The sequence below is a fragment of the Talpa europaea genome, assembly GCF_964194135.1.
Source record: "Talpa europaea genome assembly, chromosome: 3".
Taxonomy (NCBI): Eukaryota; Metazoa; Chordata; class Mammalia; order Eulipotyphla; family Talpidae; genus Talpa; species Talpa europaea.
Genome location: NC_140069.1, coordinates 14,759,883 through 14,784,490, shown reverse-complemented (window position 1 = coordinate 14,784,490; position 24,608 = coordinate 14,759,883). Strand labels below are relative to the sequence as shown.

General features: G+C 43.4%; 1 protein-coding gene across 1 annotated transcript; it reads left to right on the top strand.

The window, feature by feature from the left end:
• Positions 1–1,677: 1,677 nt before the first annotated feature.
• On the top strand, positions 1,678–24,331 carry MAL2 (mal, T cell differentiation protein 2; the record flags this gene model as incomplete). Its single annotated transcript, XM_084229358.1, has 4 exons — positions 1,678–1,809; positions 15,592–15,762; positions 21,569–21,724; positions 24,260–24,331. 4 exons carry the CDS (start codon positions 1,678–1,680, stop codon positions 24,329–24,331), a joined length of 531 nt encoding a protein of 176 aa, XP_084085484.1.
• Between the last annotated feature and the right edge of the window lie 277 nt (positions 24,332–24,608).

The following is a 24,608-nucleotide window of genomic DNA, read 5'->3' as shown; positions in this document are numbered from 1 at the left end:
CAAGGAGCTTACTAGAAGGGATACAGTGAAAATGCTCCTGTTGGTGACAGTTTTTTCAGCAAGCACAATTGAGACTCTTCTGAGTCATTTATACTTCCGGAAACTCTGAAGTCATTTTAGCTTATTCACTAAAATTTGGGGCGCCCATTATAGCTGCTGAGCATCTTATGATGAATTCTTTGAAGAGGTCTTCCCTTTGAACATGCTTTATGTGCTTATTTAGAAAAAAGTGCTGGAGAAAATAAAACAGAAAGATCACTCCATGCCAATCAGAGTCCGAACACAGAGAGGGTGTATTGATCAAACACATTAGTGCAAAAATCTTTAAATTTCCTATTAATAATTACCACACATATGAAATATCAGCAAGTGATGACTAAGAACATAGGAGGTAGATGCAAAAGGTTTCGCCCACACCCTGTTTTGTGGTTTTTACCCTGATGCTCTCACCACACCTATGAGTTTCGCTTACTAAAACAATAAAGAGTAGAATAACTAAAATCTGCTGACCAGCACAGAGTGCTAAACACAGTTCCTCACAGACTAAACCTGACAGACAAGATCACAGTTCAATTTGGTGAATGTCTGATGATGTCAGCTAATGTTTTTTTGCAACTTGGTCTATCTGTGTATTCTGGCCTATCTGATTTTGCTCCTCTTCAACTGATCTTTGAGAAAATTAATCTCACCTTTATTTCACTTACAAAATGTTGAGATTAAAAACAAAGCTAAAATGGGGGTTCACTGGGGGCAATTTATCCATTCCAGGTGCGCAAACCACACATAGAATCCCCCTCTTAAAAATTCTTTGTTTAAAAAAAACGAGCAATTCATAAGTGTCAGGCAGGGGAAATCAATAATAAATGTTTTCTGTGTGGAAAAATAACGTATATGCATAAGAGCATGATCAGTGATAGCGAAAAATGAGCAAAATAGCGTTTATATTAGTTACTATTTTAAGTGCTTCCTATGCGCTAAGCTCTATTCACGCTCTACTTTGTAATTCAGGCACCCCCATGGCAGAGATACCCTCGTTTCTGCGGCACAGATGAGCACCCCAGGAGCCCGCGAAGCAGCGGGTCGCCTGCCCCGCGTCACCTCCAACCACAGCTGTTGGGGCTGAGCAGACTCTGGCGTGACACTGTCCTAGAGATGTTTTTAAAATCCCACTGGAGTCCCACCTAAGGCAGATCCACTCTACTTTTTAGGTGTGGCTGGCACCTTGATTGTAACCAGCTAAATCACAGCGCCAGGACCTGCCCTCCAGGTACGTGGAGCAGAATGGGCCAGCGGGTCTGTGCGCCCCGGGGGAGGCCGGGCGGAAGGACCAGGTGGGGAGCTACCGGGCTGGAGGGAGGCGCGCTGGAGAGCAGAGCGCTGGGCGTGGTCCCCTCCGGGGTCCGGAGCGCGCAGCCGGAAGGGCCGCGCCAGGTGGCGGCCTCACCTGTGCACTTGACCTGCGCGGGCGGCGGGGCGGCGGCGCGCTCACCTGGGCCCACGTGACGGGGCGGGGCCTGTGCGGGCCGGGGCCGCGCCGTCACGCCCCCCACCCCCACCCCCACCCACGCGCGGCGCGCCCGGACCCCGCGGACCCAGCGGCGGCGGCGGGTGCCCGGGAGGCGGAGGCGGGCGGAGGGAGGCGGCGGCGCGCGGAGACGCAGCAGCGGCAGCGGCAGCATGTCGGCCGGCGGAGCGGCCGTCCCGCCGCCCCCGAACCCCGCCGTGTCCTTCCCGGCGCCTCGGGTCACCCTGCCCTCCGGCCCTGACATCCTGCGGACCTACTCGGGGGCCTTCGTCTGCCTGGAGATTGTAAGTGGGGCAGGCGCGCGAGGGGCGCGCCCCGGGAGCCCGGTCTGGAAGCCGCATCCTGCCCCCCGAGCCCCGCGCGCCTTGCTCTGTGCGGCCCGGGTTCCCCCTCCTTTCGACGTGGCCTCTGCCTGCCCCCCTCCCGGGCTGCTCTCGGTGCCCCGTGCAGCTGCCCGGGCACTAGCCTGGCACCTGTTACGCTGGCACCTGCTTCCCCGCTGGCGACAGAAATGCCCTGAACGTGCGAGCCGGCGGCCTCGCCTAGCCAAGGATTGGGGGCTTTGAGAGGAGATGGGTTTGGGGCTTGGGGATGCCTTCAGAGACCCCCGGCGGCTTGGCGGGGGGGGGGGTCCCCTCTTGGCTAGAGGCAGAGCCGGCGCTTTCGGCCTCGCCTGTTGCTAACCTGCCATTTTGTTGGGTGGTGCAAAGGTGCAGCCCATGACTGGGCGACCAGGAGGCTTCCACGATGTGGAAACGCTGGGAGGGACCAGGCAGAGGAAGAACAGAGCTGAAGACTTTAGTGTTTCCCCCCTTTGCCATTATTGTGCCTTTGGATTGGGAAGAGGAACTGAATGCAGGAAGCAGGGGAGGGGTAAAGGCGAAGCGTGTGCTGTGCCCTTGGCGGTTTCTAGCCAAGTGGGCGTGAGAATAGTGGGGGAACGCTGCAAAGGTAGCTGTCAGCTTCCGCCGCCTGCCTGTGCCGAATTCTCGCTTCTTAGTCTACCCGTGCAACGCCAAACCTCCAGACTTTGTGGGGCGCAGGTGAAGGTGAGGTCACCCGGCCTGGCGTGCAACCCTCTGGGTCTAGAGTCTTGAACTTTTTAAAAGGAATTTCATGGACATGGAAGCTTTAGAGCTCGTTGTGGATGAGGGGAAAATGTGCAAATATAAATTGGGCAACCTGCGGTTGCATCATGCCCTGGGAATGGCAAATACAGAGTGAAATGTACGGAGTCAGGGCCTTTCCTGCAGGCTGGGTTTGTTTGTTCTGTTAGGGATTTTCTATCTGCCACCTCACCCCCTCCTTTGGGTTTGCATAACCTGGATTTGGGAAGCTTTGGTTTCGCTTTGCTGCTGGGGTGGCTGGAACACCCGGTGAGCATTGATTGTTCTGCCCTGTTATGCTAAAGTGGTTAACTTACCTGAAGTCAAGTTTAGCTCAGATTTGAATCTGAAAAGAAACAGGTGAGTTACAGGCTATGCCATCAGTAACCAGAGCGTGACTAGAAGAGGCTGGCTTGAGGCTGAGCCCAGTTGGGATGAGGCACAGGCATCCATGTGAGAAGAAGGGCAGAGGGTGGCATTGGCCTGATGGCTCAACAGTAGGAAGGGAAGGGTCGTGCTCCCCAAACCTGAGTTGTCTGTGTACCTCTTTCAAAAATGTTTGTGGTGTCTGCATTCCAGCTGGACTAGAATTTACAGAATGTTCACTTAAATAGATTCTCTTTCTGAACTTCAGTACCTGTGTTAGTTTGATCCTAAGCACTAATATGTAGGAATTTCGAAGTTCAGTGTTCTGCTTAGATTCTAATATATTTTCAAATATGTACTTATATTCTAGTATGTTCATTTAAAGATGCACCTGCGTGTCTCTGTGTGTAGAAGACTTATCCATGTGACATCAAATCAAATACCATCTAAAGAGCCACCTGTGGTCATGTCACACTTGTAAACATGGTTTAGTCCTGAAGGGGAAAAAGGGCAAAATCATTTATTTTATTTCTTCTCCCCCACTCCCTATCTCTTTATCCATCTAATCCAGTAGTCAGTTCTCAACTCTTACTGTATTTAATTACTTGGGCAGCCTTGAAAAATATTGTTACCAGCCCAGACTAATTAAATCAGAGCCTCTAGGGAAATGCCTAGAGTCAACTTGGAGGTTTTCAAAGCTGCAGGGAGGTTCAAAGCCACAGTCATGGATGAGAATCGCTAAGGGATGCTCCTGACAGGTGTCTGTGCACGAGACAACTATTTTCTTGCAAATGTGAATTCTCTCTACTTGCTACCCTTTCTAGGAGGGATCCCAGACTCACAGAAGGACCCAGTCCATCCTTTCTGTATCTCTTATCTCATTGCCTGTGACTTCTTACCCCCAAACAAGTCTAGGACCCTTATCTAGATAGAATGGTATCACTTCCAAAAACGTTGGTAGTTTACTTCGGTTTTTAATGGCCGTTCACCTTGATAGGTTTAAATCTTAGGCCTCCATACTACTTTTACTGAAATATCAAACTCCCTCCTCCCCACTCCATGCCCCCCAAAATGAAAGGACCAAACAATTCTAATGAAGCAAGTGAATTTAGTGAAACAAGAAGCTATATTAGAGCTAAAGTAGAGCTCCTTCTCAACTCTCATCCCCCAGACCTTGTGGAGATAGTGTGGCCTCTGCCTTGAGAGAGCAGAGATAGAGACCACCTCAGCACCCCTCCATCTGGAATGAACAGATACACAGATATGAGCTGAGCGAACCCTTTTGAAGCACCTATGTCCTTGTCTCTCAATTTCTCTCTAATTTCTTGATTGTTTCAAAGTGTTGGGTTTCCCATGGCTCCTCTTCAAAAAGTTCTCATCCTGTAAAGATACTCTCCTCTTTCAAGATTCTTCATCTCTAAGGAATTTTCCAGGAGCAATTATAAATGCTAGGTGATACCCCTTCTGGGGACCCATTATTTTCGGCTCTTCCAGTGTATCTGGATGCCCCCAAATTCCTTCTTCATTTTGACCCACCTATTCTAATAGTCCATTCTAGTCTCTGTGGTTTCCCTATCTATGTCCATCTAAAACTTAACCCATGAAAACTCTCTTACCAAGATGGATTGGCTACTCACAGTCGTCTAAACTGAGACTATGATCTCACAGTCCAGTAAAACACATCCAGTAATTTTACCCAAAGAATTTAATCCCAGTCCCGCTTATTATAGCCCATTCACAGCTCTCAGGTATAAGTCATTTGTTGGAGAGAGAATTCAAAAGATGCAAATGTAAATACAGCCAGCCTAACAGCACCAGGTAAAATAATTTATGGCTCTTGGATTTTTTAAGATCTGTGTTCTCCTGGACACCTGAGTTGTCAGTCTCTTGGCTTTTGCCACAAAGAATGTAATATTGTACACTCTTACTGTTAGTATTACAAAAGAAGCCTTTCAGTTTAGGATGGAGAACATCACCTTCAAACGCTACCATTTTCAGCTTCTCTCACTGTTGCCTGAATTAATGTTCTCTAAACCATTCATCAGTATTTATTGAATACTAACTGTGAGTTAGATACTCCTCTGGGAAAAAATACATTGAGATACTTCCTCAAGTTAATTGAGGGAATATGCACCAATTAACTACCATTCATGGAAGATAGGCAGAAGTTTGGACAGTGAACTATAATGAATGCAATTTCCAGGCATGTCTGTCAGTAAGCAAATGACATTGGAGCATCTGAACTATTGGGTTGAACTATTGGGGCTGAAAGGTATTTTACTTCCCTGTCCTCAACGAACTTGTACAATGCACAAGGAAAAAATGGACATAGCAATATCGAATACAGAAAAGAATAAGTCATTGATGAATCAGTGGGTCTCAGTTTTGTGTTTGGGAAGTACATTCCCCAAGATGTTCATTCATGTTTTTCTTTATGGGAGATATTCTAGGACTCGTTCACATGCTTCTAACTGCAGTGTTTTAAGTATCGCAATAATTTTCATTTATTCAAAAAAATAATTAAAAACATGCTCTACATCAGGCTTTATTTTATGCCCTGGGAATAGGAGAGTTAACACACAGTCCCGCCCTTAAAAGAAATTCCTGTACAGTGAAGTATAAAGTCAAGAAGGAATGACAGTGCAGTGTTGGAAGTGAGAAAAGTGGTTTGGGCAGGAGAGGGTGGGATGATGCACAAGATGGAAAACTGGGTAGAGAACATCTGGCTACCTGGGAGGCCAGTGCAGGCAGCTCTAATAGAACGTGGCCTTTGAGTTCAGCTTTAAATGATCAGCAGATGTTCAATAGACAGAAAAAGTGGGAAAGAAAATTGCAGGTAGATCAAGGGCATGTACAAACCCCAGAGACAAGAAGGAACATGGCATGAAGGTTCTGGCAATTGTTAGTTTTCTTTTTCTATGCATGACTCGTGAGAAGGTGGTATAAGGAGGAAAAAGATCAGATAAGGTTCAAGTTGTGATTTGCTAAGAAATGATAGACCAAGGCATAGAATTTATTCTGTGTGTGATGGGGAGCTGCAGAAAGACAGGGATAAACTTGATAAGGCTTGTGGTTTAGAAGTGAAGTGAAGTTTGAGCAGTGAAGTTTGGTTATAAAAGAAAGATGGAAGAGGAAATCAAATAAGGGTCATATTGCAGGAGTTTAGGTGCTGGGTGATGAGTACTTGAAGTAGAGCTAAGGAAAGAAGCAAAGGAAGAGAGATTTGAGGTTTCAGACTTCAATCAAGTATGTAAAGTTTGACTTGTCCTGAAGTGATATTGCAGCAAAGCTGTAACTCAGAGGTATTATGTCAGAAAAACACGTGCTAATGCAGGCTGATGGGGAGGGAGGGGCTGTGGAGCAGATGTGTCTAGTCCTGCAGATCAATCTTGGAAGGGATTCAGGTTCTTTTACCCAAATCTTTGACTTTAGACATACTTAGACATAAATAACCAGACATATAGAATTTTCCTTTCTTGTCTCAAAAATAAACTGATTTCAAAAGGTGGTTGTATGTTTGCTGTGGGGAAGAGGTGATACCTATGGATTTATCTCCCTCTCTACAGGGGATTTAATTCTATAAGTAAGATTTTTCCCTTTCTCTCTGGATTAAAATCTCCACTTTTGTTCAGCATCTTTCAAATTTCAGGAAAGAAAATAAATCGATGTCTCTGCCAAAGATTATTTACAGCAATCTTTTACTCTGGCTGGTAGTTTATAAGAAATATGAAGAATTTAAATATGGAAAGCTTAAAGTCAAGTTCATGAAAACCTTGACCTTGAGCTCCAGAGGTTAAGGTCAAAGGGAGGAGATTTGTTTTGTGGAGCCCATGGATATGGCATATCTGCCCTGATATGATGGACAGATATGCCATATATTCATACCCATGAATAGCAAGGACTGTGCAATGACAAGAGATAGGCTAGTGTACCCAATAGCTTGCCCATGCAGTGCTTGCAAGGCTATTTTGTTGTTCTGCAGGACAAACTGGATAGTGTGAAAAGATTCTACAGTAATTGGCTGGAGGGAGAAACACAACTTTGGAGTAGATGGCCACAAGTCTTCCCAGCTCTTAAAATGTTGTGATTCTTCTCCAGGACTTTATAGCTTACCCTGAATTTCCTGTGCCTGTTTGATATAAAAAGGGCCATGCCCTTTCATAACCACCATGTATGACATTCTTCACTTTTGATAATAGCTTTCAGAAGGAGAGAGATAAAAAGCTAGAGAGGCAGTGATGTGTAGGGTTCTTGCTGATGTCGAGACATTGGCATGCAGGAACATTCTTAGCCAAGGTGATTATGAGTTACCTACAAACATGAAAAGAGGATTTTAAAAATCTATAAATAAAAAGAGAAAGGGACAAGAACATATTTTCCCCTGGTAACATGTATTTTCCATTTTAGGGTTAGCATCAGCTGTTTTAGAATCCAAAATGGAAGTTTGCGTGAGATGGGGAGGAAGAAAGTATAACTTCTCATAGCATCCTCAACCATTTTTTTAAGTTTTCAAATGTAAATTTAAAAAGCAAAGTAGTTTTTGTATTTTTGCATTTGTATATTTTGTCCCTAGACCTCTTCTCTGTTTGTCATTTCTGGTTCCTTCCCAGAACTTGTCTTGTTCACCTCTCCCTGATTAAAAAAAAATAAATAAAGCTTGCCAACTGGTCACTCTAATTGAGAACCACAGCAGGGCTAGTCCAGGTCCAGTTTGGATAGAAGTCAGCATGGAGAAAGGACAGATGGAAATTGAAGGAGAGGAGCAGGAGGGGGTAGGGTGGTGCAGAGATAAGCACTGCTCTGGTGAAAAGTCCCAGTGGCAACGGCAATAAAATAAGTAAACTAAACAAATATTGGGCCCGAAGAAGATTGAAAAAGGGTATCATGAGCTAGGTTGGCAAAAATGTGCTAACTTCACCATAACTTCCCACCCTGAGATCTTGAACTAGGTGGTGGGTGTTGCCAATAATAACTTGAAAATTGAGAAGTACATGTTCCTGCTTCACTAGTCTTCATGCCTATTTTTTGAACACCCACCATGTACCAGGAATGAGCGAGGCTCCAGACAGCAGTGTGTTCCCAGCTTCCCATGCTGTACTTCTGGAGCATTTCCTTATAGAACCATTCATTACACACATTGGTTAGTTTCCATTCATTTCAAGGAGGATGCAATTGAACATCTTTTGTAGAAAACACTTTCCTGGGTTCTGAGCATACAGAGATGTTCAGGGCACTGTTGCCAACTCTGACTTCACCATCCAGTGAGTAAAACAACCATTTGAACCTCTGATTTCAAACCTGCATTGTCACCACGAAAGAGGATGCAAACAGACACCTGTAACTGTGCAAGCACCAAGGGGTGACAGCCAGCCTGAGAAGTCTTTCTGGAAGATACAATATTGGAGTTTAGTTATCCAGCAAAAGTTTGGCATGCTTGGCAGAAGCTTGAACTACTGTGACGGAGCCTGTCTGTGCAGGGGGTGAGGAACAGAGACTGTAGCACAAAGACAGGTGGTAGGGGAAGGAACATTGCAGGGGAGAAAGTGAACTTGGAGAGGTCACATGTGCATTCTCCAGTGTTGCTCGCACTGGTCACATGTTGAATGAATGTACATTTTTATGGGCCTCTTTGTAAATACATCAGTTACTGTACCTATTGGCTAAAGCATGTTCCCAGTTAAATATTTTTAGAATACAGGTTTGTATAAAATGGAGCCACCCGAGGTTCTGTTCAGTAGATGATAAATTGTCTGAATGTATTAAACACCTCTTTAACATCATGGTTTCATTTGCATGTGCCCAGTACGTCAGCACCCTTCACCCAGGCGTAGCTGTCAGATAAGGTGTCCTGAACTCTTGTGGGGCCACAAATTCCTTTGTGAGTCTGATGAAAGTTGTAGATTGTGTCCTCAGAAAAGTGCACATGAACTTATCCACCCAAAATGATATGATTTCAGAAACTACCCTCCTCCATACTAATCCATGCTGAAAATATGATAGAAACCCTGCTCTAGAAAGCTACATCTTGAGACGGGCAGATGACAGACTGGGGAGCACCTAAGGGTTAGAGGTAATTAGCAGGTTTAAGTGACAGTTCTAATGTTTATGAACTGTGCAGCATAGGGCAAGTTATTTATGACTCTGTACTTCCATTAACTTATCTGTAAAATAGGAATAATAAAAATATATTGTTCAGGGCTAGTGAGGATTAAATTGGTACAAACAAAACCTTGGGACAGAGCAAGGGACATGGGAGCTTGGGAAATGCTAGCTGGTATTTCTGTGTCATGAATCGCTTTAATGCCTTACTCAAACCAACAGTATAAGCCAAGCTTGGCGACAACATTTTTTTTCCCTCTGGGCTCGTTGGTCTGTTCTCACCGCTATAGGGTAATAAAAGACCCAACTGGTAAACAGAAGGAGACCATAAAGAGCGAGTTTTATGATCTATATTGAACGGTCTAAATAATGAAGTATTTTTTCCTCTGGGGTTGTCTAACCAGTTCTTTACACCTTTAGTTTCACTTACCTTTCCCTGTTCTCATTCCAAACTTTGACTGAAAATAGGTCAGGCTAGGAATTGACCTGCTTAACATAGAGTATACGCACTAAGATGAAGGTATCAAACTGGTTTGAAAATGATTAGCTAAGGTGTGGGAGGGCATGTTTAAACGCAGGCTATTGGGAAATTTATGACATTTGAAAAGAAAAAGGAGATATTTACAGGAAATCCTTCAGAAACATAAAACAGACCATCCAAGTAGGAACCAAGTCGAGGAGCTGGTCATCCTTGCAGGTAGAATTGTTGCTTGCTCAGTAGCTTGCTTGCCCGTGGGGTTATAGTTTTTGCCAACGCACAGTTTCTAGTGAAATCAGGCTTCAACTCTCAGGCTTCAATGCAGACAGATAGAAGAAAACTTCCGTGGTTTTCTCATGGGAAAACTTCAGCCAAGTCTCAACCCCCTGCCTGCAGGAGCCAAATTAAAGTGGGAATACATGATAAACCACAAAAGAGATCCATGTTTCTAAGAAAGTAGCAAATTAATAACTGCTACTCAGAATATGCTCGAGCACTTGAAGTGTGTGGCAGGCACCCCTGAATTTGAAACCAGGAGGTTAAGGGTAACAAGATCGCAAGGAGAGGGCTTGGCGCTACTAGGAAATGTTAACCTTTGCATGATATGCTGGGGGGGGGGGGGTCCTCTGGATTTAGAATTTGAGGTTTGGAGGGCCTCCCTGGTGGTGCAAGGGGTTGGGACACATCCTATGAAGCAGTCCCCAGCCTCTGCTGCACGAGTTTGATCCCTGGCCAGCCAGGGAGCTACCCACATGGTGCAGCAGACCTCTTCTGTCTTGCCCGCTGCTTCCCTCAGCAGTGTATTTTGGTCAGTCTGCCTATTCTGTTCCCCACTCTGTCTCTGGTGAATCTTCTCACCCCCCACACCTCTGGCCTGTACCCCAGCTCTTGCATGCATAAATAAATCTTTAAAAAAAAAAGAATTTGAGGTTTGGAGTCTTGACCCCCTGACTTCGTTCTTGAAAGAAACTTCAAAATGCAATGTCTTTGGGAAGCCTTAGCAGACTTTTTAGAACAGCAGAGAGCAGTGGAAGGCACTGACAGAGCAGGGAATGTGGATTCAGATCCAAGAGGAGAACAAATGGGTGAGCACGGCATTCCAGCCTCTTCACAGCGTGTATAATCTGCAGTTGCTGCGCTACATTATCCACTATGCTCCCTCAGATCTTAACCATTTTCGTGCTGCTTCCCACTTCTAAAGAGAAGACTCCCCCAGAGTCACCTCTGCTAAACAGGGATGCTGATGGTTCCAACGTGTCTAGAAAATACTCAGACATTGTAACACCCAGAATAAAATGAAGGGAATATGCAGAGCATGAGTAATGCTATTAAAAGCTCCATTTTTGGGGCCTCCCCAGTGGCACAGCGCTGTTAAGCTGTCCGCAGCATCTGCCATGCTGGTTCAATTCCTGGCCGGCCAGGGAGATACCCACATGGCTCAGCAGACCTCTCCTGTCTCGCCCGCTGCTCCCCTCAGCAGTGTATTTCGTCAGTCTGCCTGTTCTGTTCCCCACTCTGTCTCTGGTGAATCCTCTCACCTTCCCGTGCCTCTGGCCTATACCCCAGCTCTTGTATAAATAAATAAATTAAAAAAAAAAAAAAAACTCCATTTTTAGAGGTGGGGCCAGGTTGGGATCCTTGGGAGAAAAGGTAGCTTTTGGCAACAGGAAATCATGAAGTAGGGAAGAAATCACCTCCTTGAGGGCCTTGTGACTCACACACCACAGCCACCTTCCTTGTAATGAGGAAGAAGGAGAACCAGTGTGGCCTTACTTGTGTTTTCTGGCCCCTGCTCTGCCTTCCAAAGCTGTCGCAGTGAATAGGACTCAAATCGGGATTTCCACATCCCGGAGGTAGGGATGTAGTGCGTAAGTTGATGAGTCTGTGTGTGTGAGAGAGTGGACATTTCTGTCTCTACTCCTTCCTCCTTTATCCCCTTTCCATGCACCATGCCCTCCCCCACAAGATGGGGAGGTGAATCTGTTCTCTTTTCTTATAAACTTAGTTTCCTTCCAAGCCTTTGAGGTATTGGAAGGGCTATAATTTTGAGTTTGACAGAACAATTAATCTGTACCACTTTGTGTTAACATCCCCTGTCAAAGCCCTGGATGCCCTTGAAAGCCTACTTCAAAACCTGCCTACCTTTCTAGAGTCTTCCCATTTTATTCCCCTCCCCCAGACTCAGTACACTGTGCTGAGCTCTTTTTATAGCACACACCACAATCTGCTCCTGAATCAGACTTAGTGGGGTTCTCCCTTATTTGGAGTTCCTGGAGACAGAACCTTGCCTTCTTGCCTTTTTTCTTGAGTCTCCTTCTACAGTGTCTGGCAGTAGATGTGAGACACACTTGTTTGAAGCCCAGTCCAAGTTATTAAATATCACATTTAATCTCAAGAGATCATATAGCCTCTTCTTCAAAGGTGTCAATTTATCATAATCCCTATATCATATAATTACACTTATCTATTTGTGTCACACATCCTGATAAACAGTGGCTAATTGTTCTTTATTCCTCTTCATACTTGCAACGAGATTCTCGATAAATGACTATTGAATTAACAGATATTTACTTATGTTGTGTATTAATGAAGCAGGGAACTGATATAGAATATTTGTATTGGGAGAATAAGAAAAGGGTACAGAAAGAAGAGAATAAGAAAAAGGAAAGATCTAAAGATCTTATTACCTTCAAATATTCATTAAACATTGTGAAAGAATGGAGACTCTCTTACCAGGAACATTACTTTTTCATAGCCACTAATAAAGTTGTGGTTACAATTTTAAATATGCACTAATACGCATTACATAGATTTAGTTCATAGAATGTTCTGGGTTGATAAATTTTGATTTGAAATTAGGATTTGAAGTGCACCACCACAGTTATAAATTTATTAGACTGGTACTTTGGTTACTATCAACCGAGTAATAATTTGTTATGCTTTCAAAAATGTTTTTCAAATTAGTAGCAAGATGTATGACTAGGCCTCTTCTCAGAAACCTGCGTTAAAACTTGGATTTTTAACTTTCAGTGACTTGTGCAATTTGGACATTATCTAGACAATTTAAAGGCAAGATACAGATGAATACTGGTTATTAATATTTGGAACACCACCTGTTCACATTTGAGCGCTGGGTGTTTACTTACTCACAGAACAAACATCTGAGAACCTTCTACACGCCCAGTTGTAGTACATTAAGTTCTCACTTAGCATCACCCTTATGTTTTTGGAAACTGCAACTTTGAACAAAACCCTATATAGATATAGTGAAAGCAATTTGACCACAGGCTGATTGGTACAAGCAAGAATTAAGTTCCTACAGCATATTTCAGGTCACAAAAACATCACCAAACTTCAAAATAAAGACAAAATATTCCCCTCATTTTATATAATTCATATCCATTCATCCACCTTCTAGCTCACTTATTCCAGTTCATGATCTGGGTGGTCAGAACCTGTCCAGGCAGCTTAGGGTCAAGGTGGGACCCAACCTTGGACAGGGTGCACTCACGCTCACTCTCACTCTCACTGAGACAGTCTAGACATGCGTGGCCACCTAACCGAGGCAGACCTGGGAGAAAAAGCAACCCCCCACAGAGAGAGACCCCTGCTGGGTATCAAGATTATTTTTTTCTCATCAGCATTATAATGAAATGACATTAAGTACAATGACATTATTGGAAGACCTGTTTTATCATTCAAGGACCACGCTTCCATCATATCACAAAGCAGCGATTGAGTCCCACCTGCTTAGGTGTCTTCAGGGCAGCTGTCCAGGTTTTGTGTTGGCAAATCTGCCATTGTGTCTGAGTTAGGAAAGAATTATTATGTGGAATAACAAATGGCTTTTGGTGCTGAGTCTTCTAAGATAGTATGCTGCCAGAAGGTCTCCTAGTTGACATGGGCGGAGCCTCTGGCATATTCCACTACAGTGTAGCTCACTGATGTAATACATCCCCAGTAGGGAGCTTGCCCAGAAGAAACAGGGGATCCTGAGGGTGGGGCAGAACTCAGGAAAGACTTACTGGATAATGTGCCATTTCGGGGTGAGCTATGAAGTGGAGTTTCTCAAACACATTTGGGAGGGAATAATGACATTTGGGACCAGCACACATCAGACCCCTCAGATGTGAAAAAGCTTTGTCTTTGGACTAGATTTTTTTTTTTATAAAATAAAATGTGAGAGGCTTAGTAGTAAAGAGACAAGGATGGAAAAAGACAGGGTATATTCTCAGGGGCTGGAATGCCATCAAAGGGTGTGTGGCCCATGTTGTCTTAGTGACAGTCCGGAGGTGCCTGGTGTTGTCATATCCCATGAAGCTTCCTGTGGTCACCCCCTAACCATTCTCCTCCTTTGTTCTCTCCCTCACAGCTAGCCTCCCAGCCAGAAATCTGGCAATTTTCCTTATCTGTTCTTTTCCCATCATGTCCTTCATCTGATTACTGTCACCTCACCAGGTACCATTAAGTCTAATTTTTTTTTTTTTTTTTTTTGTGGGGCCCTCACCGGCGGCCGGGGAATGAATCAGTGCTGCAGAGGCTGCGGGAAGCCTCGCAGCCCAGCGCTCAACCACTGCGCCACCAGGGGAGGCCCTTAAGTCTAACTTTTACTTTCTCTCAAATACATGCACTTGTCTCTGGCCCCTGAGTCCAGTTTACAGTCCGTTATGTCATTACATGTCGCCCCTGTGGTCCCCCGGCCCTCCTCTGAAACCCACCCTCACATGCTAACCAGAGAGAAACGTCTAAATGTGAATCTGAACATGTCAGTTCCCACTCAGGCTGACCTTTGGTCTCCGCTGCCCTTGGGGGAGGTTCAACTCATCGATCTGACCTCCAGGGCCTTCCACCTGGTCTCCAGCTGAGTCCCCAGCTTGACCCGCGGGCCATTCCCCTCCGCTGCTCCTGACACACTGAACTCTGCCCCTCTCCTCTGCCAGCACCTCGGTTCCCACCAGATGGTGTCCAGTGCAGCCTCTCCTTGCCCTGCTCCTCCAACCTTGTCCCTTGGGCTGCTGCTTTCTGGGAGTATTTCCTAACATTTAAAATCTGGATGTTGAGCCTCCTTGTAGGGGCCTAAGGTGCCCAGTATTTCCCTAGTTGTGACATGGGTGAAGCAGCATTTTAATCACTTGTTTCCTCTCTTTCCTGTATGATACTGTGAGTTCTGTGCTGGTGGCAGCCAGGCATGGGTCCTGACACAGTGCCTGACACACAGTGGTACTTGTTGACTGTAAGGTCCATGAATATCTAAAGTACCTATTCCCATGCCCAGCACATACTCATATTATTTATATCATGTCCAAGACCTGCAACTATGGTTCTATCTATAGTTGTGTGTTGCCTAATTACAGGGATATGTTCTAAGATATGGGTCCTAAGGCAGTTTTGGCATCACACGAATGTCATGGAGTTTGGTTTACATAAGCGAGAGGGTGTGGCCACTGCACACCTAGGCTATGGGGCTCGCCTGCTGGGACCCCTGTCATCGTCTGTGCAGAGTTACAGTGTTACGTTACGTGTGGCTGGAGAGGCAGTGACCGTGTGCAGAGAGGTCATGGAGAGGACTGAAACGTGGCCTTAGAAGTGGCATTAGAAAGTCATGGCTGACCTTTGCTAATCAACCCCAAGAAGTGGTGGGAGCAGGCGGCAGTGTTCAGTGGTTTGAAGAGGGTAGCAAGGAAAAGCCAGGACGACTAAGCCCAAGTGAATTTGTAAAAGCAGTTTGCCCAAAAAGGAAAATGCTCAGAGCAGGCAGCAAGGTCAAAGGAAAGTGCCTTTAGGTGATGCATGAACATGTTCGTGGGTGTAGGAAGAGCGTCCGACCTGACAGCAGATGCAGAAACTGATGGGCAGGCGGCCCAGGCTTTTCAGGCCTGTGCCTGGGGCTGAGGCCGTGCACCAAGATCAGAGCAGGGGCATCAGGCTGGGAGGCAGGGATGTGCATGGGGCTCCGGCTGTGCAGGTACCCCCAATTCTGTTATAAACTCATTTCTCCCTTTCTCTCTGACTTGCAGCTCTTCGGGGGCCTTGTCTGGATTCTGGTCGCCTCCTCCAATGTTCCTCTACCTCTGCTGCAAGGATGGGTGATGTTCGTGTCCGTGACGGCCTTTGTCTTCTCCCTTCTCTTCCTGGCCGTGTTCCTCTCCGGCATGGTGACGCAGATCGATGCCAACTGGAACTTCTTGGTGAGGGATTTTTAAGTCTGTTTCTGGAGAATGAGAGAAACATACCACATGCTTCATTCTGTCCTGAAATGTGTGATTCCAGTTCTGTCTGCTACTGCTGGTGGCAGAGGAAAGGTCAGTTGCCAGGCTGCGCTGTGCAGCCCATGGGCACTTGCTGGAGATAGGGTCCCAGCTCGGGAAGTCGGTGTGGAGAGAGCTGAGCGGGCCTTCTGTTAGATGACCTTCACTGAAAGACTCATTTCATACAAGAAATGGCTTAAGTTAAAGTTACTGAACTTTTCATCAGATGCCTTTGGGAGATGGATGCTGTGACAATAGCTTGGAAATTTCCACTGGTTCCTCTTCCAAATATTTAAGTATATACATTCTTTAAAAAGAAAAAAAAAACTAGTTATATAGTTTGTCTATATACTTAGGAAAGTATGTGAGTCTCTATACTTAGAAAAGGGAGTGTTGTATTTTTGACTCCTCGCCTAAATTAACAAGAATCAATAAATTTTAAGAAATGGATTTACGGTCAACTCGGTTTTTAAATATGAGACCATGAAATTGGACCAGCTTGCTCTCCCGCTGTCATGTCAGGGCCTCTCATGCTTGTGTTTATTCATCTTCTGGACTAGCTCAGAAGGGCCTCATGAGCATGAATTTCAATCCACGGGCACAGAACTTTAGTGAAGCTAAAACCCACTGGGTCTCCATCACGTTTTGATGGCTAGAAATTCAAATCAGACCTTCAGTCAGTTAGACTTTTATGTATGCATTCCTTTCAAGTATAGGCATACCCCACCTACAGGTTTTTTTTGCCCATAGAAAGTGCCCACAAAAAGAAAAAATAAGTATGGATGGCATCTGCTGTTGAAAGGTAGCAACATGCTGTGATTTCCTCTCCACAGGAAAACCAATAAAGAAAAATCATTTTGAAACCCAGATTGGCTTCTTCTCCCCAACTTACAGTGGGGTGAATTTCTAGCTTTCAATATATACTATTCAATATTGTGCTTTTACTTTCCCATTCATTTCAAATCTACCAAGCTTGGGGAAAATACTGAAGACAACTACCACAAATATTAGTTTAATCTTATGATAAATGAAACTGGAAGCTATATATATATTTAGACAATATTACACAACAAACACTTCTAGAAAATAAATTCTTTATCAGAATCCCTCTTGCTGCTTCCTTCCTGCACGGTGCATAGGTGACATTGACTCTTACCACAGGGCACAGCAGTGGCACCAGTTTTACAACAGCTCAGGTGAATCTTAGCATTTTTGCAATTATTTTTGATTCCCCTACCCCTTTTCCAGGGCAAAGAGAGCCCAAGATTATAATAAGAAGTAAATAACTTGCTTGTAAAAAAGGTTTTTTTAATAAAGGTATGTACCTTGCTTTATTAGACAGTGATGCTGCACACTTAATAGTCTGCAGTGCAGCATACACATACTTTGTATTTACTGGGAAGCCAGAATATTCAGGTTACTTGCTTATTCTATATTCACTTTATTGTGCTGGTCTGCACCCATACCTGTAATATCTACAAGATGTGCCTCTATGATAACATTTTATTTGTCTGTTTTAGGAGAAATATTGGAGAGAAATATGTGTTCCTTTGTTTATAGAGCATAGAGAGAACTGTCATGTGACCATTATCTAGTGGAGCCCAGGGAATGTGGCTCCCAAGTAAACCCACCAAGGCGAATGGCCAGGGTTCCTGTAAGGCTAAGGAGCAGGATGCTGTGGTGCTTATAGTCTTGCACAGACTTTGAGGTTAGGTCTGTTTTGTTCAGTAGTTCTGTAGACTTGGGCAAAATATTAGCCCTTTATGATTTTCAAATTCTTCCTCTATAAAATGGCAGTAATAATATCTACCTCACGAGATACCATTAAAGAATAACAGAATGAATGTTTATAAAGTGCTCTCTTTGTCTGACTTATAGTAAGTGATAAATAATCATAATCCATTAAACATGCTGAGGCTTGCAGTATGAAACTTCGAGAGTCCTCTGTTGTCTTAGGTGGCTGCAATGGTGTGTTCTGACATTTTCCCTTTGATTTTTTTCATTAGTGATAGGCAGCTATTTTTAATAATTGGTCAGATGATGTAGATGAAAGGTCCCTAACTGAGTTACAGATAGACACTTAGTGTCCTCTTTCTGAATGCTTGGCTTTCCCATAATAACGTGCATGAATAAATCTCTGATGTTGGTAAGAGCCACTGAGCTCTTATTATCAAAGATACTAAAGATAATATTTAGCCAATGAATACCAGTGTAGCCCTATTGGAACATCTGTACTAATTACACATAGCCATTGCCCTGTCCTGTGCTGCCTCTCCCCAGCTGTGGTGCCCCCAATCTCTCTGTCCCTGCCTCGGGGACTTTTCTGAATCACCTAACAACCTAGCAACTAAAGGGTTGATACCTGGAAAAGTAGTGAGTCCCCAGGATCCTGCAGTGTTCAGCATTCTTTCTAATTGTTTGATGCACCTGCCTCACCAACATTTAAATATTTTTCCAATAACACTCTTGGTCTCATTAGACTCACATCCATATCATCTTTTTTTCCCCCCTTTTGCTTATGTTAAGTCTTATGTCTGGTATTAAGTATAGTCCTTATTCTTATTAATTTATTAGTTTTCTTAAATCTGTGTTTCCTCCCAATTTATAGCATTATATCCACTGATCAGATCATAAAATGTATTTTTTAAATTAAACCAACTTATGAAAGGGACAAGTGAAATTGAAAAGAACTGGCAGACTGTGCCACAGATCACCTCTAAAGATTATCCTGTGTTTATTTTGTTTTGTTTTGTTTTTAGCTGAAGTAGCCAGTCTTACTGAGGGAAAAAGTGGTAATAACACACACCTCACAGTGGTTGTCTCAATGCAATGTCTTGTCAAGGGTGGGCATGCTTCCTAAGAGCCAGCTCTTACCTTCAAGGAGTTTGCTTGAATATTCTCCATATTAGGGAAGGGCTTCTTTCCCCTCGCTTTTGGGCCTCTTTCTGTGATTAGCCATTTTTAATCACCTGGTCATATATGACAAGGTGTGTACTCTATCTTGTACATCTTCAGCCAAAAAAAATCTTTAAGCCACATATATCGTAGAGTCATCACCAAATAGTGACAGTTTCGATTGCTGCTTCTGGAATCATTAGGCATTAATTGCTCTCCCAAAAAGTTGTTTTCCCCTGTGCTAATAGTTTGTTGTCACCTGTGCACTGTGCATGAAGGAAGGAGCAAGAGGCATTTTGATAGAGAATTTATTTTCTAGAAGTGTTTGTTGTGGAATACGGCCTGAAATCTTTATAACTTCTACTTTTCATTGATTGTGAGATTAATCTCACATTCACAGTCATCTCTTTCACTATTTTCATTATTTTCCTCATGCTTTCTGGGTGTGGTGTAAATTGTGAGATAAAGGTAGAAGATATAATATATTAAATGCTAAAATTTTAATTATTAAAAATGCTAATATATTGGGCCTCCCCAGTGGCGCAGCAGTTGAGGTGGCGCAGCGGTTGAGTACTGGGCTATGAAGCTGCCTGTGGCCTCTGCAGCACCCATTCGATCCCCCTGGCGGGGGTCCCACATGGCGCGCAGACCTCTCCAGCTGCGCCCGCTGCTCCCCTCAGCAGTGTACTTCGGTCCTTCTGCCTGTTCTGTTCCCTGCTCTGGCTCTGGTGAGTTCTCTCACCCTCCCGCACTTCTGACTATACCCAGTGCTTGTATAAATAAATCTTTAAAAAAAAAATGCTAATATATTAAATGTGTAATTTAGAGGATAGAGGCAGATTTGGGTTTTAGAAAGATTTTTCTTTATTGGTTTTTGTGGAGAGAGAATAAATACCATGTTGTCTAATCTTCAATAGGAGATGCCATACTTATTTTCCCATTTTGTGGAGGCAGGTATTAAAGATAGATCATAGATGAACATTCCAAAAAGAAAGTTCTGTGAGTTAAGCGCATTTCCCTTTACCCTCTGAAACTGTTGTTGACACACATGTGATCATTTGCCTGTTTTGACATCACTTAATATCTTAATGTCCTAAGTTGTATTTTCTGCCCACACACTCATTCATTTGACCTTTAGAACAATTCTTTATGGAACACAGGTGCTACTGTCCTCATGTTTACAGATGGGAAAGCTAAAACTCAAAGTGGCTGTGGTCCCACTTTCATGATGCTCTTTGTAAACTGGGGTCTCTTGTATGCAGTGTAGCTTTTTGTTTTTTTAAGATTTATTTTATTTATACAAGAACTGGGATACAGGCCAGATGCGTGGGAGAGTGAGAGGATTCACCAGAGACAGAGCGGGGAGCAGAACAAGCAGACTGATGAAATATACTGCTGAGGGGAGTAGCAGGCGAGACGGGGGTCTACTCGCCATGTGGGTTGCTCCGAGGCCAGCGGGGATCGAACTGGTGCTACAGAGGCTGCGGACAGCTTCACAGTGCTCCGCTCAACCTCCTGCGCCACCAGGGAGGCCCAGTGTAGCTTTTTGTTAACTAATTAGTGAGCATTTGACTCTGAGCAGAAGAGGGAACCATGGGCTGGAGATAAGAATGTGGAGGAAAGTCACTTGTTCTGAAGAAACTCAAGCTCAGCTTGAGCCTGATGTTCCCTGAGGAAAAGAAGATGAGTGTGCAGCACCCAGGCTGGATGAGCTTCAGGAAGATGGCAGAAGGGCAGGGTAGGTGACAGCCACACAGACAGCAGACACTAAAAGAGCAGGGCCAAGCTTCAGGACAGGGGCGTTGCATAGGACAGTCCCTGACCAGCAGCCTCAGCATCACCTGGGAATTTGTTACACATGCAGATTCTTAGGCTCCAGATTTGAATCAGATACTTGGGGGTGGAGCCCCATTGGCTGCTATTCTGATGCCTGGTAACATTAGAGAGCCACGGGCTTAGAATGCCTGATCTGCATCCTCCAAACCAATGAGTGAGTTTTATGGAAGATCTTCTTGCACACATCCCATGCAAAGCAGGATTCAAGTTTCTAAGCACCAAAGTATCAGTATATGTCATGTATCTCAAAAGATCGCCTAGCAGCCTGAGAGTGGGGTCTTTAAGCTGTGTCTTCAGCCAGCCACCCCATCATGATGTCGGGCCAGCAGCTTCTAGATTGAATAGTATGTGACCTAACCATGATCAGGGCATTCCTACTGTAGAGCTTTGTCATTCAGTCGATAGCATATATTATTCCTTTGTATATTATATTAATATTCATCTCCCTGACACAGTAATCCTAACTGAAGTTACATATCTTAGTATAAAACACGATAAAACAGAAGGTGTGTCTCAGTGCCAGGTACAGTGAGTCAGTTGACTTTTATTTGTGGTTTGGTGACTTGACATTGTTAAAGCAGCCAAAATAAATGGTGAATGCAGTTAGAGATTGTTTGATTAAAGGTTCTAACCTTCTGGAACTTTAACGTCATCATTTAAAATAAGGAAGAGAGGGCCTGCCTGGTGGCACAAGAGGTTAAGCACAGCACTGTGAAACTATCCGCAGCCACTGCAACATGAGTTGAATCCCCAGCCAGGGAGCTACCCATATGGCGCAGCAGACCTCTCCTGACTCACCCCGCTGCTCCCCTCAGCAGTGTAGTTCAGTCAGTCTTCCTGTTCTGTTCCCCACTCTGTCTCTGGTGAATCCTCTCATCACCCTGCTCCTCTGGCCTGTACCCCAGTTCTTGTATGCATAAATAAATAAATCTTTTTTAAAAAATAGAATAAAATAAGGAAGAGAACATTGTCATTGTTTTTGATTGTAGATGTCTTTCCTTTCTTCCTTTTTCAGGATTTTGCTTACCATTTTACAGTGTTTGTTTTTTACTTTGGCGCCTTTTTACTGGAAGCAGCAGCCACATCCCTGCACAGTCTGCACTGCAATACAACCATGGGTTTGCAGCCGCTCCTGGATGAAAACCAGTATAACATAAACGTAGCTGCCACAGTGAGTATCTGAGGAGTGAGTTGAGTTGTGCTTCCCCTCCAGTGCTAAGGTCTCCCAGAAACTCCTCAGGCAGCAATATTTTTCTTTAATAATAACCGTTAGCAATAAAACTTTAGTAAGTGTTTATCTGCATGAGCAAAGTACTGTCATTATCCGGAGTGTTGTGGATGACAAAACTGAGCTTGGCATTCATGTAAGACTATTGTTAGTCACTGATAGTAGTTGGACTTGGCCAACAAAGCCTACTTTGTAAAGGGAATTCATTGTGCTTTTACTTCTTGTAACTTCAGATACAGTAAGAAAATTGTGTTCTTTGGTATTTAACACCTATTTGCAATTCACTTTAATCATGTGAGAAGTAAGTTGCTGGGTATTAGGGATAGTTGCTGAATAAGGCACAGGTGCCGCCATTGAGTTAAGTCCAAGTGAGGAAGGCGGCGGTGAAGATGCCAACCATTGCAATAGATGAGAGACAATTGAAATGCATTCCAGGGTGATATTGTTTGAATTAAGATGCCAGAAGTTCACACTGTTTCCTGAAATGTCTTGATACTTAATATGACTACACAGCAAGGTAGTGACCCTGATGTTTTACTGTCTTGTGCAGATACCTTATAAACAGCCAAGTATTCCCCATATAGCCATTAGAACCTATCTGAAGCAGTGCTAGCCAATAGAGCTTTCTCAAAGGATAGAAATGTTCTAGATATGCATTCTCTAATATAGTGACTGTTGATCCTTGAAATGTAGCTTTTATAATTTAAGAACTGAATTGTTAATGTTCTTTCATTTTATCAGTCTAATTTGAAATTTAAATAGCCCCATGTGGGTAATTGTCATGTCACTTTAGATAACGCAGTCTAGAGTCTGGATTTCAAAGGGTAAAGGAGAGACAGTTCCAAGACCTACCATCATGCGTTTCCTAATACTGTTAGGATTCATCAGAATTCATCGAGTGTCTACAGTGAATTAAACTCAGGATGGGATGCAACAGAAAGAGGCTTGTTTCTAGTTTTTAAAGTGTTCACTCTAGTTCAGTGATTTTTATACTTCCTTTTTTAGGGAATTAAATTTAATGAAAGCTTACTTAAAACTCAATAAATTTGGATGGTAAAAGCACAGATGCCCTGGTTGTAGTAGCAGAAGAAGGTCTTGAATGATGCCTATCTTCTCATCTTCTGAGGCTACCTCTAGCCACCTCATTCTGAGACTTTCAGAGAATCCTGGTGTTCAAAAAATGACAGTTGAAAGATACAGGTTATAACAGTTTTGCAAAGCAAAGATTAGAGAATTAGAACTGAAGTTTTTTTTCCATGTGTCCTTCCATTTAGTCATAGATTCCCATTGGATTTTCCTTTTCTTCTGTCATTCCCTCCTTTTCAGTGGTACAGGTTAGATTCTTATTGCCTCTCTTGGACCCTTGATAGTCCCAGATAGATTTATTTGTAGTTGTCCTGAGATCCTGTGTTCATCAAGTTCTTGATGAATGATGGTGGATGTCATTAATTTCTAAAATTCTTTGCCTTAAAAGCCCAGTTTTCAGTGTTCTCCATCATGGGGTTTGTTGCCATGGTTTCTCTTCTGTGACTTTGTCCTTGTTCTCCTTCTTTCTCTCTCCCCCTAAGTGGAGCAGCATTGGTAAATAAATCTTTAGATATTTCATGCTCTATATTAAGTCCTATTTTATCCATGTTCTCCACTATATCACTAGTTTCTGAGTATTAACAACACTTAAATGTATGAACCATTCACTTGTGACGTTATATTGAGTCCCTCAGTTTTCATTTTGGAATGCCTGAGAGGAAATTTCCCTTTCACTAAAAGAGATATATCAAAGAGATAACTAATAGAAGTGTGGGAAGGGAAGAAAATGGTACTTCAGCTGTGATATTCCTTCTCAGAATTAAGGTTTGATCCTGTTAAATGATCCCTGTAATAAATCATGTTTTATCATATTGAATTGCTTTTTCTTATAGTATTCTATGGATCATAAACCCCAAAAGAGTGAGGGAAATATCTACTGTTAGTCTATATAGATCAAGCATAATGATGTGCATTGCATCTTAGCAGGTGCTAAAGAAATCATTGTTTGACTACAGAGGACAGTAATTCAGAGCTGGGCGCAGACTTACGGTCCATTTTCCATGCCAGCCTGATTCATATCTGTGCGTTTTTCTGGTTCAGCCCAAATCACTTCCCATTGTCAAATGAATGACTTTGTATTTTCTGAAGAGTTGCATCTTCTTTGGCTTTAAGATCACTAGACACCTCGTAAATAAGGAGCAAGTGAGTCCAGTATGTGAACAGATGTTCTATAGAAGATGGCCACATAGGAGAAAATTAGTAGGGCTAGAATGTTTGCAAAAAGGATAATCATCTGAAGGGCTAAAACAGGAAAACAAATCATAAGTGAGAGGAAATACATTTTCAGAAGCGTGAGATTTCTTTATCACCAGAGAATTGTTCCTGAGGACAAGTGTTTTCTGAAAGTCCACGTTGTAAATCTGATATAAATTCTTGTTTCTTTTCTCTTAGATTTTTACCTTTGTGACGACAGCTTGTTATGGTTGCAGTTTGGGTTTGGCCTTACGGAGATGGCGACCGTAACACTCCTTAGAAACTGCCTGTGTGTGCGTCTTGTTGGTCTACTTATATCGTCAACTGGTCACTTTGGATATTGTTCGCTCAGAGAGAACAACATTCCAAAAGTAACATGTTCAGGATAGAGAGAGAATCTAAGTAAAAGTTTTTGTTCATATCATGGTTGGAATTTTAATTGTCTTATGATGTAGAACAGAGAAATAACCTATAATTTTGCATCCATTCCTTTGTTTTTCTAAAGAAAACTTCCATTAACATCTATAAAATATTCAATCTATAGATA